The 20406-nt window shown below is 37.2% G+C and overlaps 1 protein-coding gene across 3 annotated transcripts in view; it reads right to left on the minus strand.

The window, feature by feature from the left end:
• Positions 1 to 396: 396 nt before the first annotated feature.
• AKAP9 (A-kinase anchoring protein 9) overlaps positions 397 to 20406 on the minus strand; it is an 87647-nt gene continuing 67637 nt past the window's right edge. For 2 of the 3 annotated variants that reach the window (XM_018075297.3, XM_018075298.3), the window contains 19 exons: positions 19421 to 19561; positions 18522 to 19025; positions 18026 to 18089; positions 17183 to 17301; positions 16182 to 16373; positions 15089 to 15277; positions 14261 to 14408; positions 13305 to 13524; positions 11712 to 11862; positions 10144 to 10812; positions 8261 to 8460; positions 7284 to 7392; positions 6231 to 6416; positions 5541 to 5741; positions 4915 to 5147; positions 3873 to 3958; positions 3062 to 3182; positions 1730 to 1869; positions 397 to 1028 (listed from right to left, as the gene is read on the minus strand). In XM_018075297.3, the coding sequence (XP_017930786.3) occupies positions 985 to 1028; positions 1730 to 1869; positions 3062 to 3182; positions 3873 to 3958; positions 4915 to 5147; positions 5541 to 5741; positions 6231 to 6416; positions 7284 to 7392; positions 8261 to 8460; positions 10144 to 10812; positions 11712 to 11862; positions 13305 to 13524; positions 14261 to 14408; positions 15089 to 15277; positions 16182 to 16373; positions 17183 to 17301; positions 18026 to 18089; positions 18522 to 19025; positions 19421 to 19561 (3717 nt within the window). In that variant the 3' untranslated portion in view covers positions 397 to 984. The remainder of the gene's footprint in view (positions 1029 to 1729; positions 1870 to 3061; positions 3183 to 3872; positions 3959 to 4914; positions 5148 to 5540; positions 5742 to 6230; positions 6417 to 7283; positions 7393 to 8260; positions 8461 to 10143; positions 10813 to 11711; positions 11863 to 13304; positions 13525 to 14260; positions 14409 to 15088; positions 15278 to 16181; positions 16374 to 17182; positions 17302 to 18025; positions 18090 to 18521; positions 19026 to 19420; positions 19562 to 20406) is intronic. The other variant, XM_018075299.3, reaches the window with a different exon arrangement.

Consider the following 20406-nt stretch of genomic DNA (forward strand, 5'->3'; position numbering starts at 1 on the left):
CTCTTGGGGATGTTTTCTGTGCCCAACTCTGTCAGTTCTTTTTGAAAAGCTTTTGTAAGTAATTTTGTACTAAAGCAACTTCAATTAGTCATGCTAAGAGCTCCCTCCCCCCTTTATTAGTGCACAGTGTAGCAAGGGCTTTGTCCTGTTTTTCCTGTCTGAACTCAGTTACAAAACCTTGTATTTGTATCAGTCATGGCAGCTGAGGGAGTGCAGGATGTTCTCTTCCAGCCCTATCAGCAGATATGACCAGGAACTGCAGAAGCCAGATTTGTACCTGTCCTTCTCTTTAGTAGCAGTGCTTTGGAATCTGTAAAAAGTAAAGCTGCAGCCACTACAAGCAGGACCACAGGTAGGAGCAACTTGTTCCGTGTAAATAAGAGAGCAGTCCTTGAACACAGTTAGAAGCATGGTCATCTTTATTTCAGTACTTTGACAAAATACCCATAAAATTCAAAACTTCTACCATTACAAAAATAGGTCTCTACAAGTGATATTCTGTCTGCACTGCCAGTAGCAAATATTATGAGAGTCAATGTAATTTCAGTAGCCTTGCCAGAAAAAGTGCAAGTAAACTTTGCTGAATGTAGCTCAATTTAATTAATACACAAGTTTCATCTTCGCACCCTTTTCATAAATACACACTTCATAAGTTAATCATTTAAATTAGCATTCCACAAATATACATGTAATTTAATGGTGGGGGTTTTTTTGTTTTGGGTTTGGGGGGATTTTTTTGGGTTTTTTGTTTGTTTGGAGGGTTTTTTTTGTTTGGTTGTTTTTTTTTTCCATGAACACAAAGTGCCTACATACATAAATCCCAGTCTACGTGGGTGTGCCAGGATGGAACTGTATACAATCGTATAGCTGTGTTCATATTGGTCCCACAATATACACGTTGTACAAAAGCACAGAAAGAGCACAGATTTACAGAAGGCAATCTGTTAGCATCACTGCCAGTGATGGAGATGTTGAAGGGTATTATTATCTTCTCATACCCATGTGCAACTGAGTGTATGATGTCGAACCTGTAAGATGGAGAAAAATTTCCATTAAGATTACTTGGAACAAGTATACCAAGATGCATCAGTGACATTCAGCTGAATAAGCTTGAAAGATTTTACATGGAAAACCATAAAATAGTTTGGGTTGGAAGGGGCATTTAAAGGTCAAATCTTTTAAGAACAGAGCTTCTCCAAATGATGGATTTTGTGCTGAAGTAAGACTTCAACACAGGAACTTCAAAAATCAAGGTTGATAAATTTCATCCTATTGTTCTAGCAATTTATTTTATGTATTCCTTTTGCAGCACAAAATTGGCCATAATCTATGTGACAAAACAGCTGTAACTCCTGTAGTTCAGAGTGGTAGGAGAAGAAATTCCCCTTGTACTTCCACATCCCTGTCTTTGGGTACGTTTTTCTTCATATAGCTTACAATCTAAGTAAGATGCCAGCTGAATCCTTGCACATTTATTAGAAATCAGGGAAGTTAAAGTGTTATCAATAAACTCAAAATCTATAATTACAGCACACTTGTATGTCTCTTCAAAGAATTTTATAATCTTCATGAGCTTTTTGCTACAGCTCAGAAAAATGCCTCTTAAGGCTGAAAATGCCTAAAATCAAAGTTGTTTGTTGTTTGCATGTTATTTTGAGAGAACCAGCACACACTTGGAAGTGTGCCTTGTGCTCCCAGGAGCCACAGGGAGGGCTACCTGTGCCCTTACCTGACTGCACGCTGCCAAGTCGCTTCTGTAGTGCCTCCAGCCGATGGATGTAATCTGTCAGAGCTCTTTCGGGATCGTAGTTCTGCAGCTGAGAACAGGTGAAAGAGACTGGGTTTAAATCAGCGTGCATCCCATGGAACCTAGGGGCAGAACAACACACACAACTTGTCAAAAAGTGAACTTTCAAGTAAAAATTTCAGCAGACACAGCAAATTACTGTAGGTAGGGATACTTTATGGTCTGGCCTGCACGTCCCCTAGCTTACCCATGTGGTAGCCAGCACATCATACCCATGTAATCTTCCTGCCATTTATTGCCCAAGCCATCATACTGCCTCCCCCAGAGAAACCACTCTGCCCACTCGTCTTCACTACACCTGATTTGTTGCTGCATTTCTTTGAGACAAGGACTGACCAGCAAATTTCTACTGAGACTGCAGTGGAAGCCATGGTATGTGAAAGTTTGCTTTCTATTAAGAAGCTTGTGTGAACAAGGACACCACCACCTTTACAGGATTCTACCTCTTGTCATTATTCTCTATAAGTAAAAGTCAACAGTGGCTATAACAGATTAGAGTGTTTTTTCCATGTAAACTGTTACAGTCATCACAGACTAAGATTATACAGATGAATGAAAATGAATACATATACATGAAAATGAAAAACCAAAATGGCTCAAATCTGATACTCAGTGAAGATCTGAGCTCACAACTTCATATAAGCTCATCAAAGACTGATGGCACTCATAAAACATTGCCCTGGAGGAAAAATATCCGGTTTCACAGGCATCTGACTCACTGATGCCTCTGGTATCACAGCATAGGGCAGCCAACCAAAGGTATTTGAACAAGAACAAGCAGTGGAGCTGCCAAACAGCTTCCACCCACACTCTGGTCCTGAGGCTGCAGCAATTCCTCCCTGCCCACAGTAAGCAGGTGATCTCAACCACTGTGGGCAGCCCTGCTTTTCCCCTCCTTTGGCTGAGGGCACCTGAAGCAGCCCCTCTCCACACCACACTGCTGCCAACCAGAAGGTTGGGCAGGACTGCTTGGTTGCAAAGCCCAGACCCTACAGGTGTAGGTAACCACAGCTCCAACCAGGATCTCTGCCAGTGCCGAGAACATGACGCAAACCAGTCTTCAGAAGTGTGCAAGCTTTGGCCTTGATCAGGTGATGAGTAATCGCACATTGAATGCCTGAGACATAATTTTTTATATATCCTTACAAAAAAAGTTAAATCTTACAGCATCAAAGATTACAAACCTTAGCAGTAAACACTGATGCTTTCATTTAGTTAAACAGTGTCTGACAGAGAATAATAAATAAAACGTACGTATGTTGAAAGTTTACAGGAGATCTAGGAGACTCCATGCCTGACCTGGATCTATAGGAATGTCTTTGTTCTCCATAAAGATCCATGCCACCAGAGAATGAATCAGGCCGTAATTCATTACCTAGAAAAACAAAAAGCAATGTCTTGAAAACTAAAAAGAAATTAACATCTTTTGCACTTTACTGGGAATCTCAAATGTGAGTTTTCTGTTTGCATATCACAAAAATGGTATTTAACAAATGTAGACCACTTTCAGACTCCCTCAGGGAGAAGCAGAGGTGGAATTCTGGCCTCACTGAAGTCAATGAGAAAACTGACAGATTGAGCAAGGGTTTTAGTGCAGCCCTAGAGAGTCAGTAAATAATAAAGAAGCTTCTGATTCTCCTTAGAGTCCTACAAAAAAGCAATCAGAAAACCATTATTTCCCAGACTTTAAGCTATAGCAAAAAAATGATAAGCTTTTGTTCTGAAGAAAAGGCCAAGGTGCAGATCTCCTAGAAAAACTCCAATGATGCAGCTAAAATTGCTTTCATGAACACACTCCGTAGGGAAAGCTTCCATATTTTTTTAAATCCCACCCACAATGGAGTAAAACAAGACTGAAGAGAAAGCAAATAGGTTAGTGTCTGTGCTGAGCATGGAAACTCAGAAAACTGAGAAACAGATTAATCCAAACAATTATAGCAAAAGGAAGGGGGAACAGCCCCCATTCATTCTGCATGACAAAAATATAAATTAAAAACCATTTCAATTAAGCAGTGGTGTGACTTGTAAATACCATCTCTTCAGTCATTACTGGACTATGATTTACCTGTGTTCTGGCTAAAGACATCCCTGTTGATACTCAGAATACCAGAACCTGTAACTCTGTGCCATCGACGAACCAGGAACTTCATTCTGCATTTCAAATTAAAAAAATAAAACAAAAAAAAAACCAGCTTCAGGATAAATGAAATAGTCTGATAAAAATAATCTGCTCCTTGTATTCTAGGAGGTATAAGAATTTCTTGAACAGCAAGCAAAATTAATGGATGGGTGTCTAAAACAGAAAACATCCTTATACACATCCCTAAGAAAGACCAGCTTTTGTCCAAGCCTGCTTTCAGCTTCACCTCTGCAATTCCAGTGATTCCAGAGGTGCTGCATAGGTTGAAGTGGACAGCAAATGGCTCAAGCACCTAAGCAACAGTGCGTCAGCATTTTAAAATGATATTAATTATACTTTTTTGCCCTGTCACAGCCCCAAAACTGCAACTGCAGAGTGCTACAAGTAAAAACCTCACTTATAATAGGTACATGAATAGTTCTTTGAATTCAGAACAATAGCAAGCAGAAGTGCTTGGGGATTCAAACCTTTGTGAAGGTTTGTTACAACATGGTAGTACAATGCAGTAATAAACTTTAATTTTTCTTCCTTGTTGATTCCTCCTTATCCTTAGTCTTGTGAAATTCAAAGGACTGCCTAGATGGAGAAAATTAGTTCCTAAATCTGCATTATACTTATGTGTAAGAATTTAACCTTTAAAGGAAATGAAGTTGCAGAAAAAACCTTTGCAAGTAAATGCAATCCCTAGAATTGCTAATAATTTTTTTTAACAGTGCACTCCATCAGTGATTATCAAATACAGAGCCCTCTTCAACTATAATCAGACTGCTTATTCCTATTACAGATTTTACCATGCTCTGCTCAACTTTTTACCCTACACAGTATCTACCTATATTCATGAATACCAAAAACGCATCATTTAAAGAGGATGGAATATGACAAGTCCTAGATTTCACTAGAGAGCTAGAAAAGCATTTATTAAACTGCATAGTCACATCTGTTCAAAATATTACTTCCTCCAGTTTACCTTGAAATTGCGATGGACACTCTGACTGCAGAGCGAAATCGTGTAAAACCCTTAGAATGATGGGTGATGATTTCGAGGTCTGTGTAGGAGGGCTGTCCACCCATCCGTGCTATGAGGGCCAGTGTGGCTTCTTCACACTCCTGGAATCCGCCTAGTAACAGCAGCAAATATTTTTTCTGATATATGAGAGCTTTCCGAAAGCTCTCTGCTCGTAGGTATTTGCCATAAATTCTCTGCAACAATTAAAAAAGACAAAAGGCCCCATAAGCTCCAAGAACGACTATGGTTAGAAGTCTCTTGACACCGTTACTTCTACAGCATTTCTGTGATTATTCATTTCTCACTATCAGCAACTGCACAGCTGCTCACACTTGTTGAATGCAGCTTCATAATGTGAGGATCACCTAAGCAGCAAGAAACAGAGCATACACAAAAGGACAATGTAGGTGCTTACATGTCATTCCTGGGGAGAAAAACTAACAGTCTGGTATCTGAGGATGAACATTTTAAAACTGAATTAATACCTGTTTCCTTTGAATAAGCAGAGTGAACACAATGAAAAATAGGCCCAAATAAAAATGAAAAAAGTAGCTGCAGTTACTATGTGGGCAAAAAAGTCTTCCTACCCTTAAAATAGCATTTTCAGAATCGGATCCCAGTTCTCTGAGGAAAGTCTCACTCCTGAGCTCTGCTCTCAGCTTGGAGAGCTCTGCATCGGCTTGTTTCAAAGATTTCTGCAGTGACAGCCTTTCTCTGTTCCAAGTTTCCTTCTCAGAGGCAACAAGAGTATCAATATTAACTCCAACATCCGATGAGCGCCTAGAAGACTGAAGACAAAAGAAACTGAATTTGAACCACACAGTTTGGAAAAATTTAAGCTGTGTTATTCTAGTAGTTGGTTTTTTATGAAAAGCTCATAAAATTAATGAGAGAAAAACTATCCACTGACTGGATCTGAGGCCATCCTTGCATTCTGACACCTGAAAAGCAGTGAGTTTAGGAGCTCGATCAATGTCCCAGAAAAACACAGCTTCTCCAAAAAAACCCACACCCTCAGTTGGATCATACTAGCTTCATGAGCCTGAAGCTATCTGGATCTATTTGCTACTTAACATGGTGATACAGATTGAAAAGTGCATTTAAAAGCAAAGAGAAGTTAACAAAAAGCAGCTGGGTAAAATCACAAAGTTTACACTAAACACAGGGAGTTGAGATACACTGACCACCGAACAAGAACAACTCACACCCCTTTACTCCGCAGAGGGAAGCCAAGACTCTATACCTAACCCATTATATCAGCACCACTAAAGACATACGTAGTCTCCAGAAGGTTGTCTGTGCTGGTATCTTCTCAGTTCTTCCTCCAATTTCATAACAGCATTCCTCAAATTATTCTTTTCTTCACTCAGTTTGCTGACAAAGCCCGTCAGCTCAGCATTTTGTCTCAGCAGCCTCTCAGTCAGTGAGCTAGATGGAGTCCCAGGTGGTAGCACTAGCTTCAGCTACAAGGGAGAAAGAAAACCAAACACAACTTGTATTAGATTAAAGTTGCCAACTTGAAAATGACTGGCTTACAGTGAAGAACTTTTTTAGATAATGACAATAACTTTGTAGCAACTTAAATAAAGTGTACATGTAAACAATACATTAACCGTGACTTCCTTGTCTACACTTATCCTGTACGTTATAATAGAATGTTTTCATACAAGCTCAACTGTACCAGCTATAACAATTTGCAAAGCTTTTCTACTATGTTTATGTTTATCTAACTTTGAGGAAAAGAAGTGCCTCAAAGCTTTTTTCAAGTCACTTTGAAAACACTTGCTTAAAATACAGGTAAGGACCAAGCCAAGTTCACTTAAAAATCAGGTATTGCTGAATTCTTTGTAACAGATTGCCTCACTTCATTTTTTACACCAAGTGCATGCTACTCAATCTTCAAATGGCCTTTCTGTTGGTAAATACAGGGCAGTTTAAGCAAATGTGTTGTATCAACACAATACAGTAAATATTAAATGTTGCTTTTAATATCAGGAAGTACTGAGCAAAATTTACTCAGTTACAGGAATACTGCTGAAAGGAAAATATCTTTTCTTAAAGAAAAAGCCATGAGGTTAAAAATTTTATAATGAAACTGAAAAAGTTTTAATTTGAAAGTTGAAAAATCACCTTTAAAGTATTTAAAATTGAAAAAAAATAAAAGGGAAGGGGTTTTTATACTTTACCAACTCCACTCAGAACACTTACTGGAGTTTTCCTTTACAAAGCACAGACCCAAATAAGTATAGGCTTAACAAACTCCTTGCTAGTTTCTGCTCACAGCTCATCATCCAAACTCTCCCACCAAAGTTACAACATTGCACTCTCACCTCTCCCAGACAGGACAATCCAGGCAGTATTTTAAGTTCAGAAATAACTTCTTCAATAGCACTTTGTACTGCAATGAAATCTTGATCATCTGCTGTTTCAAACTGTAATCTGAAACAAAAGGGACAGTTTCAACAGCAGGTGCAGTCTGACACCATGAGCCAGCCCAACAGGACTTTCCATGGATCCCTACGCACTGGGTCTTTAGCAAGTCACTTCAGCACAGTTACTGGAGACATGGCAACATTTCCAAGACTGCCCAACAACTCTAAACTAAATTGTCTCGATTTGATAAAAAATGTGTATAGAACAGCTTCCACTCATTTGCAGACAAGGATGTTCTACATGAAGCACATTTAAAATAGTGGTTCTGCTTCCCACAAATCTATTGAATCTGTGTGAGGAAAATCTTAGGGAATTTTCGAGATATACTACATTCTGCTTTGCCCAAATGAATGAATGAATGTTTAATATTAAATTACCATCACAGCAAAATAAAAACAGATTCAAACCTCCCATGGACCTGGTACTATATTATTTTTTAATCTTATGAAGATAATGAAAAAAAAAAGAATCAAGATCAGTTTCACTTTACCATATATTTTTTTTTCCTGGGGTTGATTCAGAACAATAATCCCTATATTCTTCCCCTTATACATTATGAATTATTTAATTACTGAATTGTTTTAAATTCATCTACCTACACCATACCCAGATAAACCTTATCACTTTTCAGAGAAAAAAAGACAATACTGCTGTTACTTCTAAAGGATCCTGTTAAACATGTAAGATTAAAGCAGCACTTAATACTCTGTGATCCTGTCTTCCATCAGTATATCTCAAGTAGCAGCATACACTATAAAAGTAGAATAAACCCAAACTCAGTTAAATCCTGCAGTCTGTGGATTATGATTCAAACCCAAAATATTAGCTTGCTGGTTGCTATTAACAAAACCAAACAGCTGAAGACTGGTCAAACCTGCTAGCAGCTTTCCGAGCCAACTGCTTCAGCTTTGGAGATGCACTTTGCAGAGTTTGTCTGACTTTTTCCAGAATTTCAGTAGCAGCAGAGAAATCTCCTGTCAGCGTGTGGTAGGTCAATTCATTTGTCTCAGCTCCTTCCATTTTTTGCTGGAGAACCCAATTTCTTGTTCTGTCATTGGGTGTATCCCAAGTAGTCTGGAAAGAAATATGTGGTTTTATATATATACAGAATGTATGTGATCCAGTGCTGTATAATGAAAACATATGATTCTGAAACACAACCAGAAACTGAAGAACAAACAATTCTGACACAGAAAGAGCCTTAGTGTGACTACAGCACTGCTGTAGTGTACCCCTAAACTATCATTTGTGAAAGGCATAGTGTGATGTCTTTCTTGACTAAGACCTAGCAATCATAGAGCTACAGTGTGAACCCAGTCAGCAGGAAGTCACCAAGCCTTTCTGTTTCTTCCACCAGCAGCTACTTTACCAGTGGTACATGGAATTTGGGCAACTGGGCCTAAGTGTTTTGGTGACCAATTCAGTGCCAGAAGAAGAGGGGCTGGAAGGTCAAGGTGGTCAGTCCACAGTCACAGGCAACCACACCACCAGTGCTGCCACAAGCCAAGCAATGCCCTGAAGATGCATTCATCACTAACAACCTCCAAACACTGCCATGGAAAAACTGCTATCCCTCACAAGGAAACCTGAGTCCACGGCTCTGCCACTGGCTGTTTGACTACAGTGTGATACCAAAGCAGTGTGTTGTAAATGTCACAGGAAGCAGCAGAAGAATCATTATTTGAAATTCCAGGCAGATCCTGGAAAGCAGATCATACTGTCTGCTGATGAGGACAGGAAAAAAAACCCAACAGCTGTTGTCAACCTGATCCACAGGAAGACTATTCACTGACCACAGTGCTGGCAGTTACCTCTGTGCAGAAGAACAAGGTGCACAAACTAAGCATGGCAGGAGGGCTGCTGATGTCACAGTTACCAATATGGTCAACATCCTGCCTCTAGCTGTAAGTAGTTTCAAATGTTTCAGAAGATTAAAACCAGTAGCCAAATTAGATGGAGAGAAAAATCTCCTTCCTGGCTCCACAGATAGATAACTCACAAAAAGCATGGAATGATGCCAAGATGGGCAAAAACATGGCCAGCAAAGAGGCAAGTCTCCTGTCAACCCCTTCTCTGACTATTCACAAATCACTCACCCAGCAACACTTTGTGTGTACAGGGAAGTTTCTAAAAGTTTTAAAAGTAATTTAAAAATAATTTTAAAACTTCCCAAACTTTTTATGAGAGAGAAAAACAACAGTTTCCAACTTTCATTCATCAAAAAATTAGGATAAATTCTTAAATTGATTTTTTACCTTTATTTCTTTTTTCTATTTTGTTAGCTAACATACACGTACTCATGCATATGCTTGTTTGATTGCTTGCTCATTTATTTATTGAAGCTGTTGGAAGATCATTTTTAAATGTTTCAAAGACCCTTTGTGGTTTATGAACTAAAGATTAAGGGCACTGACCTGGAGCATTTCTTAGTAGGAATAGCTCATTCCTGCAACTGGTTGCAGGGAATGTTCTTGTCCTATACTGAGACACAAAGTGTGTGTATACATCCAGATGCATTTCTCCTGCTCACGCTCCTCCTTACACACTTCTATAACTTCACTCTCAGGAGGAGGCGTGTGAATACTTTTAGGTAGCAAACTCAAATGCTTTCCCTTTCCCTGGTGCCCATGTTCTATAATCTTCAGGCTATTTCATAGATTGAGTAAAGGCACAGAGACACACAGTGTTAACTGAGCAAAAGAACTAAAGCTAAATTGCATATTTCAGTATTACACATTGCTTTCAGTCCTACTGTACCTCATTTGGATTGTGGCTTGGTGTCCTTTCAGTTTCCTTTCTTCCTTCATTCTCCTGCTCTTTTTTCTGTAGATCTTGGATTATTTCCTGCAACTTCTTTGTTTCATTCCCTAATTTATGAACTTCTTGCTTCTTTTCTCCAAGTTGCCACTGAAGGTCTTCTACTTTGGACTCCAGTTCATGAAGTTTCTTCTGTGCTATTATGTTAGCATCTTGTTCTGCTTGTAATGCTTTCCTGTGCATCTGCCTTTCTTTCTCCATTTGCTGTCTCACTTGCACAGATTCCAATTTATACTTCTCCATCTCACTTACTAACTCCACTATACGGTCATGTTTGTCATCCATTTGTTTTTGTAGCTCTTTAAGTAATTCCTCAGATGGATTAGGTGTTCCAGCTTGCCCCTTATCTTCAGCACTTTGAAGCTGAGCACATAGCTCCTTTTCCCTTTCTAGGGCACTGCTTATTTCGAGAGCTCGAACCTTCTCTGATTCAAGAAGCACCTGCAACTCAGAATTACGGCCTCGCTCACGTGACAGCTGGGCAGCACTGAGTGCTTCTTGGGATTCGATTTTCTCTTGCAGATCAGTTGACAGCTGTTTCTCTTGCTCCAAAAGTTTAGTTAACTGTAAGTTCTTTTGTTTTTGATCTTCAAGAGAAAATTTTAAATCCTTTCAAAAGAAAATAGAAGAACCAATTAAAGCCATTTGCGTTTACTTTTCATTATCTTCTGCAAATTGGAAATCTGCTACCTCTACACATGTTGCTCTTAACAGGTTTTGCTATTCGTAATTAATGCAACAATACTCTGAATGCTGCAGTTACATCTGATACTAAAATATATCACAGGCATCTTTATTCTAAAATCAGATCATCTCATAAAAGACTCGTTGTAACACATATTTTATAATGAGACACAAAAAGCTGTACTTCTGAAATTGAAGCTGGCCAGCTGCTTTTACTTTCTAAACCTCTGAAAATGATTTTTCAACTTCAGATTTCATGATGCGAATAAATCTATGCTGTTGAAACGATTGCTTTTTTGTCTTAATACTTGTACTAGGATACCTGCTCTCTCCCTCACTATATCAAATACTGTGGAGGTACCAAAGAAGCTACTAATGCATTTTCTCCAAAGGTAAACTCCCTAGTTTGATTTTCATGAGGTGAAACTGCTGACATTTAAAATGGAGACAGACAATATGTTTCCTTAAATAATATTCTTAAACACTATATTTTATGAGTTAGGTTGTGGTGGGCGCTGGGTGTAGCCACATTAGCAGTATCCTGTCTGGTGGAATAACTGAGGGCCCTTACAGAATCTTTTAATTTTGGCCCTGAAAAGCATTGTAGAATTCTTATTGATTTAAATGGAACGTGCATCGGGCTTTTTTCTTTCTTTGCCATACAGATTCTATACATCTTTCTTCAGCTCTAAATGATATAATGCTGCAGTTGAAAACAGAACATGGAGCATGCATTGGACAAAAATGTAAGATGAGATGAAATATTAACCAAAACAATATATTTCATTCCTTGATGTTCCAGGCCATTTGGGATTATGGAATACCTCAAGCTCTTCTCTTCCTCTTTCCTCATTGCGTTCTATTTTAGCTTTTTCCTTTTCCAAAGCCCACTGCAGCTCTCTTGATTTTTTCTGTTCATTGGCCATTGTATCCTTGAGAATATCTAGCTCAGCTGCTTTTTCTTTAACTTCAGTCCTAAAAGAGAAACGATCAACCTTTACGTTAGGCAATGGCTCTAATCCTACCACAGTAAGGTCAGTTACTTGATATTTATTCTGTCTTGTGCACTGAAAACAGTGTAGTATAGTAACAGAGAAAAGCCTATTTAGAAAAACAAGACTAGCTCAAAACCAGAAGAGTTGCACAGCTCAAGAACCACAGAGTGTGTCCATCCTGATATACTGGTAGCTGCCATTTTTTATTAACTTGTGTCTCAGAGGCAGTTAGTGTTCAACCTAATCCAGTCACTGGCCAAAATCTGCAAGAATGTGCTTCTTGCTGCCATGTGTCTCAAGAGAAGAAATTTATACTGGGGGAAAAAAAAAAATCTACGACCTGAATTTTCATTTTTTGCAAATCAATTTTGCATCAGTTTGCAAAGGAATTTTGCTCCTGATAGTCTGTAAAGGCTGTAAGGTAATCTTTAAAGTAATCCTAATTCAAACTCCAGATTAATTTGTTAGCTCTGAGCTGAACATTAAGATACTGTACATGGGCACATCTCTCTGGTACAGGCATAAATAATAATGGTTTTCTTAAGTACCAAATATTTGGCCTGTTACCTCTGCTGCCAACCATGTCAAAGCAACACTTAGGACTACTTATGGAAGTACTTGCACAGTCATCTTAATTTTGGATTTTTTTTCTTCATGTTCAGTTTTAGAAGCAGAAAAACCTTTAATAAATATGGTCTACTAATTAGCTCATATACAGAAGCCTACTGTGTCAAAATTTAAAAAGAAACTTGATATTAATAAATCATTAAATCAAACTAAGAATAGAATTACATTTTTTACTGAATGGAGAAAAAGTCTACTTTTTTTCAGATATGTTTTACAGAAAAACCGAGAAGCATTTACATTACATGAGATCAATGCCCTTAATAAAATCAGTATTATGATTTCAGATTAGGAAAACGTGGTGGTTTGAGACCACCACAAAAGTCCAAAATTCAATTTCCAGGCTTCCCCCAGCCCTTCCCAATATTTTATCTCAACACCGAAGAGAAATTTTCAGGCAGACACCTCTATGGGGGAAAGGGGAAGTATATATACATTTATTTTACACAAATAAAGAAATACTGCCTCCAAGCTTAGGCAGAGTTGTGGGGCTGCAGGGCCCCCCTTCCCCCCAGAAGGGGAAGAAGGAGGCCCTGCCACCCCCGGGCCTTCTCTCACACACACCCACATACACACAGCAGACACAGACTGATTGCCAACAACTTTTGCCAGTTGTGTATGTATGATTTTTCAGCAGGAGCGAACAAGACGAGTGGTGACTGACCCTCCAGGGGGAACTGCCCTGGCATCCAATCACTTCTAGGCCCCCTGGCTCCCAGGGGGGGCAATCTCAAACCATGACAGAAAGAGAATCTTCACAGTCAACACAGAAAGCTGAACTGCCAACTGAAAGCCAACCTGATGGTTTCTAGGTCCTTGAAGTGCTTGTGCTGTGCTTTAAGGGTTGCTTCAAGCTCTAGTTTGGCTTGTGCAAGTTCATTCTTCAGCTCTGCGCCCATCATTCTCTCTGAATTCAGCTGTTCCTGAAGCTCAGCTGCTCTGTCCTTCATACTCCGGAGCTCCACTTGCATCTCCAGTAGCTGTAACTGCTTCTGCTGCATATTATACTCCAGTGTTTCTAATGAGAATACCATCAATAGGGAAATTATTTCGTAAACAAACACTGTCCAAAGCTTTCCCTAGCCAGAGCATAACCACAAGGCTATCATTAAGAGTGATACTTTAAAAAAATATATTCTTTCATAGGTGGAATAAAAGCAAAATCATGCCTTTTGCACTTGAATACCTTTCACACTTTCAAAAAATCACTTCAACTCCTGAACTTCTTAAAGGCTATAAAATGTGTGCAACCATATCAATATGCACAATTTGGATAATGACTAACATAACTGAAGTTAGGCATATTATATATGCATACTTATGACCCAGTTTTTGTGACTAAACACTGACAGTGAGCTTTAACTTAATTTTAAAGTATACCTGCTCTCTGAATTTTTTGTTCTTCGTTCTAATTGCTTCTTAGTTTCTGCATTATGACTGACTATCCAACTTAGACAATTTCAAATCTGTTGAACCTAAACAGTGAAGCATATACATGGAAAATAACCTTAAAATACAAGCTCAATTTTTATAGCATTTGAATATAACTTTGTATCACTTTCAATTTGATACAAGTCATAAGAACACAGATTATATCTTAATTTTTTCAAGATTAGTTGAATAAGATTGAAAAAGATGAAGAGTATGTATGTTCAGAACGTGTCAAAATCAGAGAGCAAAGAAAGTCAGCATTTTTGTAACTTATAACATTATGAGCACTTCCATGAAAGCGTTTGGAAACACTCATATATTACCAGAGAAGTCACCTTGGCTTTTTGAATCAATCTCTTGTTCTCTCTTTGGATTACTTTTCATCTGAGCATGCAACACTTGAATCTCCATCAGCAAACTTCTTCTGTCTGCATTCTGAAGACAATCCATTGCTGCTCTCTGGTTAGTAGCCTATTAGCATTAGAAACATTTCAAAGTAAAACTCCAGATTTTATTAGAATATCTAATTAGAATAACTAATAATAATATAATAAAAATATAATAATATCTATGATGTTGATATCACATTAACTTATATATTCATAGTGCATACACATTCAAAACATTTTCAATTAAGTCAATATTATAATATTTTGAAGACCTATTTTTTTATTTCTCTACTAGGCACCAAAGTTACAGAATGAGAAGAACTATCAGTTTTCTGACAAACTGTAATATTTCTTACTAATCCTTCCATGTTTCAGACATGATAACTGACCTCTCTCTGTCCCATAGCAGCCTTAGCACTGTCTCTTCTTACAACTTGCTTCATATATACAAGCTACCTTTTTCTCTTACACAATGTAAAGTAATTCTAATTACCTTAATGACATCTAGCTCAGGACAGCTCTGTTTAATTAAAATTGATCTCTGAAAGCTGTATTTGTATTATAACTCATGCACCCAAAAATCTCTTTTCCATACCACATAATTTTTTTTTAAAGACACCACTTCTCTCTACAAGTCTGACTTTGTTTTCACTCTTAGACTGTCAAAACTACTATTAATACATATATTTTTAATGGATTTATACATTCAAAATTAAAATCTAATGTAGACAAACACTTTGACTACAGTATGGTTTATATTACCTGCTCTTGTAGTCTGTGCTCTAACTGATTCATCAATATCACCGCATCTCTTGTGCCCAGTTCTGCCAGTTCAGTTTGAAATGCAGCAAGAAGAACATTTTGTTCCCTCACAAAAAGCTGTTGAATAGCACGCAGAAGTTCTCCTCGCCAGTCTGAGACATTTTCAGGAGACTCGGGACTTGCATAAATCTGCAGTGGTATAAAACAAATTTAATCAGCAGAACTGAAAGATTACATCATTACAATTTTATGTAAAGTGTGTATTTTCAATGGAATATTTAGCTTTTCTTACTAAATAACTGTATAACATTAATTCATAAAAATGGATGCATTTATTGTATATGTTATGATTTCTTCTGCATTCAGAAATGCTAAACTTTTATCTGTGTTTTAGATGGAGGGGTTTAACTTTTTGTAACTGAAAGCTTAGGCCTGGGTAGTTACTATTTATATTATTGTATCACATCATTCTTTTAATTTTTATGCTACATGTATGTTCCTAGGCTGTCACAGAGCTATGTAGCACTGTGCAGACGTTGTGTATGAAAAAGATTTCATTTTAAATGACATGAAGTTAATCTCCCCACTTTGCATGCTAAAGAAAATGCTGAAGTAATACAAACTACCTACATATATCCAAAAGTCTAACTGGGGTAATTTAACAGGCAAGTAAGTCCTAAAAAGTTTTAACAGATTACTGATTAATACTATGTTGTATTTTAAATAATTCTCTCACTACAACATCTCTCACTACAATATCTTTTTAATAGTATCTAAGTTCTACTACACCAATAAATAACATCATTAAAAAATCTACTTTAAGTGCTCCTGGAACATGCTTTCAAAATAGAATTCTTTTTAAAAGGTGGATCTATACAGTCAAAAGATATCAACGCACAGAAGAATAAACACAAGCTGTAATTTAAGACAGACTATTACCATAAAGTGCAATATGCAGTTTTACAGCATATATTTAAAATATTTTGCCTTATAACACTATATTTAAGCATTTAAACCTGAACTGTGAATGTGTCTTATCAGGTTATCACAAATTATTTTTTATTTAGATAGGATCTTATGACATCATTTATACCTCAGTTTCTCTATGAAGTTGCATTTTTGCAATCAGATCTTTCAAAGATGAAATGGTGCTTAGAAAAGCTTTTCTTTCCTCTAGCCAAGGTTCTGGCTCTTGCTTATGAGGTGACAGATCTCTTTCACCATATGGAAATTCAGTGAGAGACAGCACCTGTATGCCTTCATGATGGACTGCTCTCAGCAAACCCTACAATAAATGCAAAAAGAAATCAGTAATGCCAGTAACAACAACATATAATAAAACAAACAACAACAATAATAATCTTATTTCATACACATTGGAATATTTGTACTTCTAATTTCATCAGCGTAAAGAAACTATTTATACTTCCCCATATCAAAGATGGACGTTTCACTGAGTTACTAATATCTCTCAAATAGAAATTTATTAAATAGGTGTATTTTTCCTCAGTTTCAAAAGAAAATTTCCAGTGTACATCTGTCAAATCAATTTTTAATTTTTTAGCATAGGTGCTGATGGAAACTGACATTTTAAAAACAAAGTCTTGGGAAGCTTCCAAGTGAGCTTTGCAATTCATTTTTTGAAATTACTATGAAGCTGGGGCTTTGTCACAAAAGATCTTTTTTTAAATGTAATTAAAGCATGATACCCTTACTGTTTATAATAAACATGTATGTTTGCTTTCATAACATAGCTATTATTCTAAACCTATACCAATAGAATCTATAATATTACGTAACATATGATCATGACATTACTGTTAATATAGTTTAACTACAATAAATTATAATTAACAATAGTTTTATTTCTCATAATCATAATTGAGAACAAGCTATTTACAAAATTCATATTTAATCTCATTTAAAATGCAAAAATGTGCATCATTGTTCAGAATTATTTTGTATTGAAATAGTCAACACTAAAACTTATCTAAATGGGTCTCTTTTCACTGGATCAAGCAGCAGTTAATCTAAACTTTTGTTTAGTATCACTCTTGTTCCATTAAAAAAAAAAAAGGATCAGGTCTATTTTACCTTAATTTTTTTTGGAAGTAAATCAGCTGAAGTTTCACCTTCATCTATTCCTTCAGATATTGTGTCGGATCCCTGGGTCTGAGTAAGATATATTCCTTGACTCCAGTCTGAACTGGAGTCTAAAATAAAAGGAGAGAAAAACATCAAAGCTGGATTACTGTGAAGCTTTGAAGAACAGGCATCAAAACAGTATTTTTTATTTGTTGTTGTAACAGGTACTTGCATGTCACTAAGGGTTGATTCTAAGCCTGGAGACTACCTGTTTTATAGTTTTTCTTCTTCAGTTTCAAAGAAGCAAAATCAAAACAGAACTAAAAAAAAAAAAAAACAAAAAACCCAACCAAACTTAAAAGTCTTAGTTTAAAGGAGAAACAACTACTTACACAAACAATTCTGCCAAATGACCCCCTCTCAATATGCTTAGCCTTCCCCTTGAAAAGGATCACAGTAATAATTTTTATTGCTCATGGAGAAGTCAGCACCTGTTCTTATCCCCCACTGCTAGGGAGCTGTAGCTTTAAATACTGTCAAGAGATGATGAAGCTATGCTGAAGAGATAATGTAATAGGTAAGAAGAATATAGGAACTACAGTGGGAAGAAAAAAAAATTAGCATCTGATGCCTCAAATCAACCCATCTCCGCTTTAGACATTTTCCTTTTGTAGCAAATTATCAGACATGGCACGCTCAGCACCTTTTGTTAGTGCAACAGGCTTCTGCTTCTCTCTGGGGAGTAGTTGTTTTGATTTCTTAGAGCACAAACTCTTTAACAGAAAAGTTAATATCAAAAAAGCAGATTTAATACATAATGCTGTTTGAAATCTATAAAAATTTTTTTCTTACCACTAGAACCTCCATCTCTAGCTTGATATGGTGGAGAACGTGCTACTCCAGAAACTGGGATTCTCTGTATTTAGAAAAGAAAACAATCCAATCTTTAAACACCCCTCACCCCTTTAAACACTCTCAATAAGGGACTGACTTCTAAGAAGCAGGAAACAATGTGAGCCACTTTATTCCACTTCCCCTGCAATCAAAGTAATAAAACCAGAGATGAGAAAGATGGCATTCAACAATACACTTGTCCCCACTTGACAGAACAGAACAGGTTCAAGGCAGAAGCACAAGGAAGCACCTGATCATTGAGCACCCTTGCAACTTAAATTGCTGAGGAAGGGGTTCACAGTCTCTCCCAAGGCCATGGAAACATTAGAGTACTTAAAAGCTTTATAACGAACATGGAGTGGTTTACGCTTAACAGACTTTAAATGGAAATTTTTGTAGAAAGAGAAAGAACAAGAACTGAAGCAGTTCAATGAATACAAAATAGGATACACACCTCTTTGGCTCGTAGAGTTTCTATGACTTCCTTTAAGGTATTACATTCTTCAGTCAATACTTGCACTGCAACAAACTTCTCTCTCTTTAATGCTTCAGATTCAGAGATGTGCCTTGTCTCCATGTCCATGATTTCAGCTGCATGGAGTTCTTGCATTTGGTCAATTTTTTCAGTAAATTCTCTTATGATCTCTGCAATCTCTTCTGAAGAACATTCATTTTGCAAATCAATTTGGATTTCTGCATTTTTAACAGAGACTGGTGAAGTTTGCATACAGCTGTTGATTTCTGCAGTCTTGTCTGTTTGTGATGAGGAGCTTTTTCCAATTAGAGAAGACTCACGGGTTGACAAATCACATGACATTTCTGCATCCTTCTTGCTTTCAGTTTTTGCCATTTCCTTGTCCTTTCTCAGGTAACTTGCAAGCCTCTCTTCTGCTTGAACTAGATTCTCTTTAACTTTGCACAGGTCTTCCTGAAGATGTATCAGATTTGCCTCTTTTACCTGTAAATATGGAGAATCTCATTTGCAGTCCTTCCAAATACTTAAAATATCTAAAACCCAAGCAATCCTCTAAACCATTACAGCTCGGTTAAGTCCTATTTTAATGCAGTTACGACACATGGCATCAAAAATTATCTCCTAAGAAATACATCTGTAGATCCATTGTTGCACTGCAGTGGACTGTGTACTTTGGCAACAACTGTGTACTTTGGCAACAAGTGAAGATCTGATCTACAGCATCAACTCTGTTCCACTGACAGTAGGCACTGACTGATTGTTTTTCTTGGTGGCATTCTTGGTAAAAGATATAAAAAAAACTATAGCAGGCATATTTGCACACTAAGTCCAGTATAATCAGTTGCTTTAAATACAATATGTAACAATCTGGTTCTTACTGCTAGTTCTTGCTGAAGTTTTTCTGCCTTTTCTCTGTAACTGCTCAGTTCTTCCTTAGCAGCAGCTGCCTCTTCTTTAACTTGTTCAAGTTCATTCATAAGCACATTTTCTTTTTGACTTTCAGTGAGCTGTGCTCCAACCTAGATGGCAACACAAGATAGGGAAAATGGTAGAGAATCAAGTAGTATCAGCACTGATCACTTTCCCACTAACTTACAAAATGAAAAGACCATAGGGGAAAACAAAGGTATGTTATTTGGATTAACACAGCCTCAAAAAATTAAGACTAAGAGACCATGGGAGGAAAGACTATCTTCTTACAGTTTACTGAACTGCAAGCAGAAATTGCCTACACCACACGGAAGGCACTGGGAGGAAGGTCAACAGAGAGTAGGAAATGAGGTATGATAATATTATTTAATTTATAAGACATTTATGACATTAATTCAATCTGCACTAGGATGAAAGACCCTAAAACCTTTTCTTGTCCAGTACTGGGTTCCACAATTGCTGAAACTCTCAAGTTTAGAGATATCAAGCCCATGTTCAGATTACCAAGCATAGTCAATTTTGACTGAAGGTTTTAAATTCAGACGCGACAAACCAGTGTGGGTGGAAATCAGGACAAATGTATAGTGGAAAAACTAATGATGGGAAATATCTTTGTAACTGAGATGGGAAAGTGAGAAAACATAAACCAAGATCAAAACAGACATAAACAATCAACCTCCCTCCCAAAAATACCTGTACAGACAAATTGATATAATTTCCCATGTCATTCTGAATCCTCTCTTAGACAATTTTTATAATTTTAATTTTTTTATCTCTACCTCCACATCATGTAAAAGTGTAATTCATTCCACTCTATATCAATTCAAATTAAGAATAAGAAAGTATATCTCCAAAATTCAAAATCACCCTGCATTCATAAAATGGCAAGATGTTTTTAATGCAAAATGGAAACCAGTAGTGAGGTTCACCTAAA

Source organism: Manacus vitellinus, unplaced genomic scaffold, assembly GCF_001715985.3.
Source record: "Manacus vitellinus isolate BGI_N305 unplaced genomic scaffold, ASM171598v3 scaffold_3_pilon, whole genome shotgun sequence".
Classification (NCBI taxonomy): Eukaryota; Metazoa; Chordata; class Aves; order Passeriformes; family Pipridae; genus Manacus; species Manacus vitellinus.